Below are 12496 nucleotides of genomic sequence, written 5' to 3' on the forward strand. Positions count from 1 at the left end.
ACATTAAGACATGTTGTTTGCAAGTCTGTTCCTTTCGTTGGTTGTTTGTCAGTACGTCCATTGGTGCAAAGAGCTGATCGCTTTAGTGGCAAAGTATCTGTGTACACATGTCGTCTATAGTGAGTGACTGACGCTACGTAACTATGCTGTCCCAGTGAGTGAGTGCTATATTTATTTAACTACCGTCACAGAGCTATCCCAGTAAGTGACTGATTAAAATGTAAAACAGGGAGAGGGTCTGGATGAGGAACAGTTGCTTAAAATACGCAACTATGCAGTCTCTTGTAAGTGCCTTTTGATCCTGTGTTATATGTAGTTTGCAAATGCGATAACTAACTTTGCTGCCATGGCAAATAACAGGTTTAACTATGTCAATAGTAAGTGACTGTTACAACTTTAACAATGCTTCACATGGCGGTATACAACTGTAACTATGTAACAGTGCAATATACTCTGTAAGTAATTGCATAAACTCTGTAACTATGTTGTTTATGGTAAGGTGCTGATACGTATTATGTAACTATGCTGTCCCCTTGTGATTTACTAAACTATGTAAGCATGTTGCTCTTCGCAAGTGACTGCATTAACTTTGTAGGTATTCTACCTTGTGTGCGCCACATTAACATGATGCAACCATTCTCCCCCATGAGAAGTGACAGTTCTAATTATGCAACTAAGTTGCCCCTAGGAAGTGACATTTTATAATAATGTCTAAGGTCGGTAGCCTTTACTCTACATATGTGGGAGATAATGAATATGACTGTTTAGTGTTTGTTGTCTGCCTTTGTCTGCATGTGGATACACACACAAAAACAATATAATCATTATTTTAGTTGTTTCTTTAGTGGGCACTGTGTCAACTATGTGTATATTGGGTGCAGACAGTATGCAGGCGGGACTGCGTACCCTCCTAGCTATATTACGCCTTTTCTCAAATGAGCATGATGTGCACAACACCCATTTTGGATTTCCTACGACAGAGTAAATGGAAAACCTTCCACATTCCTACTTTTAAAAAACAGAAAGGCGTCTCCGATCGCCTGCACAATCTTATTCGTCATCACAATGTTTTTAATTTTCTCTCAAATATATCTGTGGTCAATCTGTCAGTTAACCTCTTACTTTCCTTCCTCCGATTACTGCTGGCATTACTATTCAGTGAGGACAGTGGCTTGGTGTACCACCAGGTATCTGGTGGGTGAACAGCACGGATGACCCACATTTCTAGATTGAGGTGCTACAGGCTACCCTGCAAAAATGAACAGTTCTGAAGTTTACCTCCTACTCCAGGCCACAATATTATCCCCTGAAAACCTGCATACTGGTCCATACCACATAACCAAGGAGTGGAACAGCACACATGATCACACGGAACTAGGCAATATGTGTAATAATACTAGTTTCCCCCTTGACCAAAGTATGTCACCCCCAGGAAAATCACTCTCTCTGAGCTTCATTTCTTCAAATAATGAAGGGCTTGCATATAGCATAAGCACCAGGTATGTACAAAAGCTGGCCGATAATACACTACGCCTATATTTTAAAACTAGCTGGTTTGGTACTATGGGCATACCATGGTTTGGATGTTATCTCTTTTTTATATCAAATGTCTATACCTTCTAAATTTCTTATAAACCTGTTCTGCAAGTGCTGCAAACTTTGTAGCCTCTTGTGCAGTCAGGCAGATGAAACCGCCTTGCTTCACCTGTTTTAGCATTCTTAAGTGAGGCATACAATTCTGAAAGGGGTGGTCAAGGTGGGGCCAGGAGAGCCAGAATCTTGCCATATTTTAAGTGTATCAAGAGGAGATAAATTAACACACCAAATCGAATCTCCATAATCCCTGATGGTTCTGAAAATCTGGCTCTTTCAGATGATGAATGGGTACCCACTTTAGACCTTGTTAGGCCTAACGAATAATGGGAATTATTTGCAGTAAAAAGATATGACAACACTTGGGTCATACAGCATAGGGCAGATTTATTTTGGAATCCGTCCAAAAGGAGTTCCAATGGACCATGGGTGCATTGGGCCAGTAATAGAAAGGCCTGAGACCATTTTCAGCCTTGGCGAAGCACAGTAGCACAGACAGGATGGAGGTCAGTAAAAACGTGCAATATTAATTTCCTCTGTTAACAATGAATATGTTTTGACTTTTGTACAGAATGATATTCTAAGCCCTCGAACCATCAATCTAAATACTGTAACTCAAGACCACTTTCTCGTGTGGTAATAATGAGAAGTTTATTAAAGTGCCCAATCCTGTGCAATGACTGTACCTCCCTAAATTAGTGCTTCTATAACCTTACGAAGTAACTGCACACAGCACAGAAAAAGGCTTACCCCCAAATATGTGACTCCTTTTATTTTTCTCGTCTTCCCTTCCCTAGACGAGCCCTTCAAATTCTCTTCACACTAGTACTCCCTGACATACCAACACATACACATACACAACCATACACACACACCCTTACATATACACGCAAACACACACACACAAACCTGTTTCATGGCAAATTTTGTTAAGGCAAAAATTGAAAGTCTCAAAAAGTTGCACAATTCCATGTATATAAGCAGTTAGTAAAAGAAGGCCATTGTCTCATATTTAAAAAATATTTTAAAACAAAATAAAATGTTCATTTGCCACGGCTTTTTTGGTAGAATTCCTGCTCCCAAATGCTGGAATATAGGTTTCCATGGCCGCTTAGCCCTCGGGTCACATGGGGCTATTTCTATAACTAATGTGGTTTCATCAAGGACATGGATTTGATTTCATGTATCTTTCCATTAGGATGTTTAAGATTTCTGTTGTGCTAAAATAAATCTTTAACCCTTGGAAAAGGGCAAGAGTATGATAAACAGTTAATTTATTAAGCGTTTCTAAAAGATCGTGTTTAGGGACCTGGAAATTGGCAAGGCTGTTCACAAAATCGATAGAACACAAAAATGTGTTGTAGACTCAATGCTGTGGCATAGGACAGGTCCGTTTGACCAGACGTCATACATAATGCAAACTGCCGCGTTTGTATTTTTGTTAGTCGGACAACACACAAATATAAATCCTCAATCATACGATGTATCATAGAAAGTTGATTACATTCTGAGAAGGTTTGAGGAGTGGTAATATTTTTGGTTGAAGTTAGGAGTTGCCAGTTGCGCGCGTAGTGCAGAGTGCAGGGATGTCAACATTGTTGGGTGCAGGCAAAGTGATCAGAGTTTACTGGAGAAGTAGAGCATTATGTGAGAAGAGGCGAACCTCAAGCTTATACTTTGCTCCTGGGAGGATTAGGAAAGCAAATCTAGTCACCACGAATACGCTATATCTCTTACATATATCTGCCAGAAACTCTGCAAAATCTCTAAGAAACAAAATGTAGCATACCGCGGAATCCCATCTCTTATTTTTGAGAACTAAACCATACGGGTAGGATTTTTCGCCCTATGAAAATGACAACCCCCCTCCTGGCCCCCACACTTCTTGAATATGGAGTGGACATGCCACAAAGAAAAACAAAATTGAGGATTTCTTTCTACAGCTGAGCGCACTTAATGTTGTTGCAGATATCTCAGGTTTTCATCAACTAAGAAACAGGCATTTAGAACTGGACATGCATATTTCAAAGACCAGAAGTTTGCTGGATATATTTTGTTAGTCAGTCACAGGGGACCACACAAAGAGGTCTGATCTGTTTATATCCATTATTCTGGGAGAAGAATGAACTTTGCAAGTATGCTGCCACCATGGCTTGACCAGGGGAAAAATGATTTACCATCAAACATGAATCATCAAGTGGCAAGAAAATATAAATATTTGCTGGAATGGATCTCAAATGTTTTTGTTTAACTTCAAATCAGATGGAAATTCATTGTCCTGGGGCTAACCGAGAACTATGTACCTTGCGTATAAACATGGAATTGTAAGCAACAACAATAAAAAATGAAACAAAACAGAAAAACTGCTCAACAGTGGGTTGGGGGTGGGGTACGTGATTCAGCATCTGGATGCCCCACCACTGTCCTGGCAACGAGTGCCCAGAACAAGTGACTATCCTTTCTCTTGATACGCTTTCCACAATAGATTCGCGTGTATTGCCATTTTGTGCAAAAGAAAACAAACAGAGGAAGACAGGCTGTCAATCTCCTAGTGTTTCTGTCTTTTCTTTGAAAGGTTAAATCCTTTCCAACCCTGCCTCCGCTGGCAAATTTTCTCCATTTTCCAAGAATATGGCATGAATGCGGGTCTCAAGTGGAGCCCAGAAAACAATAAATTAACATCTAAAAAATATATATAAAATACCCCAATCAAAAAATATATATAACATAAAAAAAGCAAAACCCTGAACATGTCTCGCTACTACCGGTGCCATAGCTCGGTGCAAATATTAGCGCTGGCAGGTGACAGAAGGCATGCCACTCTTCTTGTTTCAGGGTTCTTTGCGGTCAACACTTCATTTGTTCGTTTATCCTGCATTTCTTTCTCCATTACCATGCTGGCAGCAAAGCCAGACGAGCACATAGTGCAATGGCAAATAGAAAATCATCTCCCTCTTGCCAAAAATGCATTTAAAACATTCTTCACTGAAAAATAAAAATATATATATAACAAAATAATACTTACTACTTTATATCTCCCCCACCCAACACTCCCACCCCTTCTACCTGCTTTATTGTAAAATCCCCATTCCTTTGGAGAACCATTAGTTTTCTTCTTTTTCCTCTTTTGAAAATGGCTTTTCATCGCCGCACATTTAAAACAGAAAACAAAAAAAAATCTCCTGGAAAAAAATGATAAAAAATACTCCAAAGACTTTGTTTTTCTTGTTGCATCCGTTGAAAGAAAAGAAGAAACAAGTTCCAGAGCTGAAACATATTTGTATGGCGAAGGCTTCCTATGCTCCAAGCAGGCCTGGATCTACAGATTTGTGTTAGGTTCACTTATTTTTTTAAAAAATATATATTTTAAAAAAACGAGGGAGAAATGAAAAGTACATTTATAATTTGTTGTTTTTTGTGGGTCCTTACAGAAGGGGTTTAAGACTCCCCCATTAAAGTGTCACAGGAGGCAACCTGCTCCGATCCGCTGAGCGCATCCTCTATTATCAAGATGGTCCCTGGTTGCTCATCGTCCTCGTCGGAGCACTCTTGCGTGCACAAGCGCCTGTCCTCCGCTGTGTGAAAGCTGTTCTCTTCACCGGGGCTGTGTTGGTCTTTATCAGACTGGTCTGACTCCTCGCCCTCTTCCTCAAGGGTCAGTTCGAACTGAAACTTTTCTATGCAAGCTTCCTCATCCTTGTCAGGGTCATCAGGTGGTGGTGATGGGCTTTGCGGTATCATGCTCTGGTACCAATCCCGGTTATCTTCCAAGGTGTCCAGAATGTCTTGTGCATCAGGGTGAACCAAGTCCGCCCAGGTCTCCCACAGAGGATGGACAATGTAATCAATAAATCCCACCTGGAAAGGAGAAACAAAAATTACCAGTTACCATCCTTCCAGACCTTTTTAAATGCATTTGCTTCACTACCACTTCTCCTGGACAGATATTAAATACTTTAAACAGCCTTCCTGTGAACATATTTTCTAATGCTGCCCTTGAGTTCTCTCCCAGTTTAACTCTTTCAATTCTAGTGATGGATATATTAAATACCTATTTAGCTGACAATCTTTTGACAAGTGTAGAATCTCAGCCTTGCCAACGGACAAAAATCTCTGTAAAAACCTTTGTGAGGAAGGTTCAGGCACTATAAGTGACTGTTGTGGGATGTTTTCTCACACCTCATTTCCCAAACATAAGCTGAAGTTAATGAAGCCTGTGAAGTTTAGAAAAATAAAGTTTGTGGAGCAAAGTCTTTCCAACTTTATTTACTCCTAGTAAAAATATCACAGGCAGACTCAGGATTTCTGTGGCTAAAATATTTATTTTACCTGGTCCCTTTGGACCTAGTAGTCATCTATCCAACTAATTATTTAGTTCTTAGCAAATTATGGGCAAGTGTATGACAAGTCACCATATGAGCTTTAAATCAACTTACTGTACCTAGTCAACCTACTCTGCCAGTTCGTTAAAGAGTATCGGACCAAGGACTCATCATTGTGACACCAGTGCACGGACTCCACCAAACCTTGTGCTGCAGTTTTCAATTCCTCCCCAGCTCAATGACAGCTCCCATCCAAATTATTGACTTTTTAGTGGGTCGTGATAAACTTCATCAAAGGCTTTAGTGAACTGCAAGTAGATCCAGCCTCTTGGCTTAGATCTAACTCTGAGCTCGAGCCTAGTATGTGCAAGAGCTTTCTTTTACTGACTTGATGAAAATAGAGGAGACTTGGAGGTCCCAAACGGCAGGTTTTAGGTTTTCCTTACAACCAGAAGGTGCTTTTTCTGGTTGGCAAATAACCCAAAAGGCACCGTTAGAGTGATTGTTCCTATTTGTTTCTTGAAGTACGGGCTGTGGTCCCCAGCTTTAAGTATCTCCCACCATAAGTGGCCAAAAAGTAAAATGGTGATAATCGATTTTACAGTCACAAGATCAAATTTGAGCTTTGCGACCACAAAAACCTATTTAAACATACAAAGCCAAAACTGTGATTCAGTGACATGTTACTGAATTGCTATTTGGGTTTTGGAATAAATACAGAATTGGTATTTGGAAGGTGCATATAAGGGGCTTGCCTCCCAAATACCGGCTGTTGCACGACCGAAATCGGATTGCAAAACATTAATATTTTACCACCAAACCAATATTGGTGTCGTCATCCACAAAAATGTCTATAAATGTATTTAATTTCCTATTAGGAAAAGAGGCTGCATTTAAAGAAAAAAAGATTGCTTTATTTAGAAGCAAAGACAGGCATGGTGATCTGCTTACCTAGCAGACCACCATGCCTGTGACTCTAACCAATCATACTATGTCTCAATCTGTGATCTACCTTATACAGAATAATGAGGTAGGTCAAACTAGGTCAAACTGCAACACACTACGAATCAGTAATTTGTGAACCATCCTATTAATGTATAGTATGGTTCACAAAATACCAATGCTTTCAGTAGAGGTCCATGTGCAAACTGCACATACTTCTACTGAATCAATTTTAAAGGATTCCGAATAAGAAATTGCAAACTGCAAATCGTTATTTGGTGCAACTTATGATTTCCTAATAGACATCTTAGCACATTAGGCCCAGAGTGAGGAAACCTGCACACTTGTGACATATGGACGGGTGGCAGCGCTGCATCACTCATTCCAGACACATGCTAATACCATTAAGAACTATAAAAATAGTGACCTGTGACTTCTCCACAGAGGCGGTGTGCTTGTCGCACATGGGACTGATCTCCATCCCCCGCTCTCGCTCCTTGTCCCCCTGGTGGAAGAACTCATCCATGATGCGATCCGTCCACTGCCGGTACAGCTCCAGGGGCTTTGTTGGGTTGCTGAGATCCGCACAGTGCACCATGTTCCGGAGAACCTGCAGACGTATAGCAAGAAGTAGCAGTCAGGACTGTGTGGTCTCGGAGACCGCTTTCTCATTGGGAGACTTCTTTGAGTGTTTCCAACAGGCATGTGAAAAGGTGAGGCATTTAAACCTCACAACCTGGCATGAGTGTGGAGCTTTTCATATGATACATGAGGATTCCATGAACATCCTGCTTAAAAACCCATGTAGGTCATACAAATTGGCATTCAGTTTCAGAACAGTGTCTGATATTGCTAAGCAATCTGTGACATACCAAGCATGCAGCCTTGCTAAGCTGCTCAGTATTAGCAGACGACTGCCATGTTATGGATATTTCTATTAGTGGTTTCAGACCTCTGGTGAGGCCTAAAGTGTTATTATGGCTGATGATACTGTATTGTTTATGGAGAGCTTCATGGCCCTGGTGAGGTTGTGAATCGCTGTAGTTTTCACTGGGTTCCTGGGCGCCCTTCATAGTGCATGGTTGAAAGAGTGTTGGCTTGGGATTCACCCGTATCAGATATGCTGATTGTGGTGTATGAGGTTTGACTGTATCGCGAATGCACAGCACATTCGAGTGTTATTGTGCATTTGCTAGGGTGCTGCAGAAAAGTGTGAGAATAGACCCAGCTAGACGCTGGTGCTTATTTTATTTTGGATATGCATCAAGAGTATTAAGTGGAACCTACCCAGGAGAAATAGATGAGTTAACTATTCAACACTGTTAATCCGCCACAGAGTATTAAATGGAGTCTACCTAGGGGTAACAGATGTGCAACTAACCGGGCACTGTAAAACCACCAATGATTATTATGATGAATCTACTAAGGAGTGACCAGCGAGTTCCTTTTAGATAAGCACTTTTATACCACTAGGAGCCCGTGATGCATCAACGATTCTTCAATAAATGCGGCCCGTGGAATTGCAGTGGGTTTGTAGGAAAGAAGGGCAGTGGGAGGCTGATCAAACCTGTGCACCTAACAAGCGGAATCCACCCAGGGGGACTGACAAATCAAACCCTGGAGGTACTGTAGAATTTCCTGAGATAATTTAAAAGATTAAGACGTTATGGTGGTGTCTCATTGGGTTAACAGGGATATTAAATTATTTGGTTAGGGACCGATGTTGGCAGCAGAGCAGTGTGAATGCATGTGGGAGGAAGTTATGTGGCTAAGCAAAAAGGTAAGAGAGGACTTCGATCCGATGGGATAATCTTGATTAAGTCCCCCCGATGCAAGGCATATATATATATTTTTTAAATCAGAGACTTTACAATAGTTTCAAGCGTCAACTTGAGGGACTGGTGAGGTACCTGCAAAGATTGACAATATCAAAGTCTATATAGCAAGAGTTTATAGTGCTTTAACTACCCAGACATAGTGGTAGTGACCGGTCTCTTCATACATTAGTTGCACATCCTTATAGAAGGAGTGAGATAGGCTTAGGGGAGTTGAAGGCGGCTAGTGGCTAGGCAGGTTGCCACAGCTTGAGGGTTATGGGTCCATTCTGGAGGGTGGAGGAAAGAGTCAGGGACAATAAGTGAAGGATAGTTCTAGTCTATGGCCTGAACTAATTCCAATCAATCGTAATAGTACACTATTTTTGCATTTTGTGACATCTTTAAACAGACCTCATTCTTGTACCTGTCTTGAAACACTTGTGAGTGGAGCTTTCTGTTGTGACCTCATATGGTGTTTGGGTAGGTGGTGCTCAGGTGCCATTTTGATTTGCATTCTTAGCTTGGGAAATGCCTAGTTGTACTTCCTCAATAAAATTCAGACGTAGCATACGGTGTATAATCTACCCAGGAGTGATAAAGTCCAACCGATGAAGGTACAGGTAGGCAATAAGTGACATAATTTATGGACTTGACCCAAGAGCTATAGGGGCCATCTTGAGTGATGAAAATTAAATCCTGTGACCACTGTAAACAAAGTCATTTGGAGGGTCAAAATGTCTGCTACATCGCAGCTTGGTTAACATCCTGTATAATGACTTTGAGCAAAAAAGGGATGCACTTATGAAGCAATTCAAGCTCGAAAACAGATAAGCTCTGCTCTTCTGCAAAGGGTTTAAATCCTTCTTTGAACTTTCATTGTAGAACTATAGGGCACAGCTCTGGCCACTTACTATACATATATCCTTGGAAATGGGGAACCAGTTGCCACCCACCTGTATCCTATCTGTGTAGTTATCCAGGAGTAACACACCAGAGCTGGTCACCTTCTTTGTCTCCACCATGGTCTTGAGGTCTGCCAGCAAGCTCATATGCTTAGACATGTCCGTAGCAAGTACCTGAGTAGCACAAGCAAAGAAAGAGTGTTAGGCCTTTATTAAGATTGGCCTCTTAATTAGGATGAAAGTTACCAGCGCCTTTTAAGTTCTAAGTAGCTTTATTTTCATAACAAGATTGCAGCTGCTGAAAACAGCAAAAATCTCTGTGTGAAAGTCTGGGAAATCATAAAGAATGACTGGTTGAATAAGACGTAGAAAAGCTGATCCCTCTGTAATTTCTAATTTCTTAGTGGATTCCTAGGTTCCACACTATAATGGGCCATAATATCCCATCCCCAGAGTTACTGAGGCCCACAGTATTGGTAACTCCGAGGGTGGGGAACATCCAGCTCATTTTCCCAGACATGTGTAGTGAGGGCCAAAGTGGGGGTCTGCAGGCCACACTTTGATCAATGGCGACCAGCCTACACAGCCAATCATCAATAGAACTCACAAATCTTGCCCTTCCAGGAGGTTACAAATCTCAACTTGGAAGCTCAAAACTGGTTGCTCCACTTTAGCCACCAACTCTCATTTAAACTAAAATGAAACTGCTCCTTCAAAATTGATCCATTTGCAATTTCATTAAGTTATAACATTTAGTATTTCTAATAGTTATAGCTCTTGAGAAATAAACCATATCTTAAGGAAAATTCGTTTTACCCTTAGGATAATATATAGATTTTGTGTTTACAGCATAAATTCATAGTTTGCACAATAGATTTACAATGTTGTGTCTGTTCAGAATATCTTTCTTCTAATTATTTATATACGTGTTATTTTTTTTAATGAAAATTCATTTGAACCCCAAAAAGTATTTATTTAGTACAGCTTTCTATGCAGCCTCATGGCCGTGTCGATATGTTGTACCTGTGGAGTGGAAAGAAAAGAGAATACTCAAAATTGTTAATAGAACTAGGTTTGGGTTAGGACGGTCATGCCCATGCCCTTTCAAAAGAGCCGAGTTGACACTTCTCTGTGGAATATGGAGAAGGTGGTTTCCTGGCAAAGATGCAGGGGTAGGAGGTTCCAACACTAAGAACTCAGATTGTGAATTAATCTAATAGTGAAGGGTTGTAATTTTTTTCAAGGTAGAATGTAGTGAAATGTGGCCTACGATATTCAGTGGGCTTTTATTGGGAAAGTCACCCAGAAGATGTAACCCAAGAGCCTGAGACTGTGCTGAAGAGCCATATATAAAAGACAAAGTGCTATGAAGATATCACTTAACTTGACAAATCAGTAGGCTGACTTCAAAGATGAGGTGATGCAGTCACTTCCTCTTGTCCCAAAGAGGAGACCGGTGGCATATTTTGCTCTTGCTAATAAGGCGGGTAAGAATCTTGGAGGAGTAGCACATGGTAGGGTGTTTTGTGGTACCACAGATGAGACTACAAATAAAGAGTACCAGTGCCAATGTATGAGCAAGGTGCTCCAGAGGTGGCAAGTGGGAGCAGGAGGTGCATTGGTGAAAGTACTCTTGGTGACGGACTTTGCTTGAGATTCAAAGGGTATGTCTGCATTACACATAATCTTATGCCACACACCTATTTGCCGGGTTATGGACTTGTTTTGGTGACTGCATTCACTTCGAAGTTCGAAGAATGTGTCTGTGTTAAATATGGCTCTTATTTTACAGTCCTACTTTATGGTTTATGGACCTGTTTTGCTCATAACATTCACGTGTGAGTGGAAAGGTATGTCTGCATTAAATATGCCTTTTAGGTTACAGACTTTTTTTGCATGTTATGGACCTGTTTTGGTGACAGCATTCACTTGACGTCTGAAATATATTTATATCTAAGCTTCCACGTGGCAGTTAGGCCACAGAACTGCTTGGCAGGGCATCGACCCATTTGGTGGCAGCATTCAATTGAGATTTTAAAGATAAGTCAGCATTAAACATGGCTCTTAGGATACAGAGCTACTAGGGAGTTTGGACCTCTTTTAAACATACTGCAACAGCAAGATTCTGATCACTTAAAACCAAAAATAAACCCTGAAGTTTACCATATCAATGACCATTTTCCTCATGGTTTGCCGCTGGCGTTTGGTGAGGTTCACAAAAATGTCACAGTTCTCCTCTTGGAGCAGCTTAAAGCCTACGGCAAGGTGGTGATTCTCCAGCACAGACTCATCGTTGTACATCAGGGCCAGCTCTGAATCTAGGAGACACAAAAGACAGACTGAGGCCGAAGAAAGAGACACTACTGAGATCATTTGAAGGCAAGCTCGGAAATTGACCACCAGTGGCGGCTGGGTGAGTATAAAGTAGTGAGCGAAGAAGTTTGAAAAAAGAGTAGCACCAAATAGTGCATTTTAAAGTAATTTTTAATAAAGAATTTAGATACAAAGCAAGGTGGTTTATAAAGCAATTGTGGACGTATAGCCTTGAAATATTTAAACACATTGAATACTGTCCCCTATCTTATTGCATTAAATATGTTCAACAGCTACTATAGTGTACATATTATACAGTGTGACAACTTCAAGATCTTTAATATATGTGCTTGTCCAGTGTCTTGCACTGCATGCCAAAGTGACTTTGGAAGAAAATGCCTCAAACAGGCTTAGATGCGGGCTGCAAAAAGTCATACAGAAATATGTGCAGACTGGGCTTCAGAGGGGATGAAAAGAGGAGGGGTTGGGGGCTCAAAAAGGAGTTGTGGCTTAAACATGTAAATTAAAGATTCCCATAGTGTGCATAGATGCTTTCTGGCTGCACTTTTTGTTGATGCATCAAGATATATAACACAACAAATGAAAT

At 40.8% G+C, this 12496-nt stretch overlaps 1 protein-coding gene across 5 annotated transcripts in view; it reads right to left on the bottom strand.

Annotated features, from left to right (window-relative positions):
• Nucleotides 1–1960: 1960 nt before the first annotated feature.
• Nucleotides 1961–12496, bottom strand: part of PDE4A (phosphodiesterase 4A) — an 878869-nt gene continuing 868333 nt past the window's right edge. For 4 of the 5 annotated variants that reach the window (XM_069231820.1, XM_069231818.1, XM_069231822.1 and 1 more), the window contains 4 exons: nt 11740–11894; nt 9628–9750; nt 7285–7467; nt 4853–5451 (listed from right to left, as the gene is read on the bottom strand). In XM_069231820.1, coding sequence (XP_069087921.1) covers nt 5032–5451; nt 7285–7467; nt 9628–9750; nt 11740–11894 — 881 coding nt within the window. In that variant the 3' untranslated portion in view covers nt 4853–5031. Of the gene's footprint in view, nt 5452–7284; nt 7468–9627; nt 9751–11739; nt 11895–12496 lie in introns of all 5 variants that reach the window. The other variant, XM_069231819.1, reaches the window with a different exon arrangement.

This window comes from Pleurodeles waltl, chromosome 4_2 (assembly GCF_031143425.1).
Source record: "Pleurodeles waltl isolate 20211129_DDA chromosome 4_2, aPleWal1.hap1.20221129, whole genome shotgun sequence".
Taxonomy (NCBI): Eukaryota; Metazoa; Chordata; class Amphibia; order Caudata; family Salamandridae; genus Pleurodeles; species Pleurodeles waltl.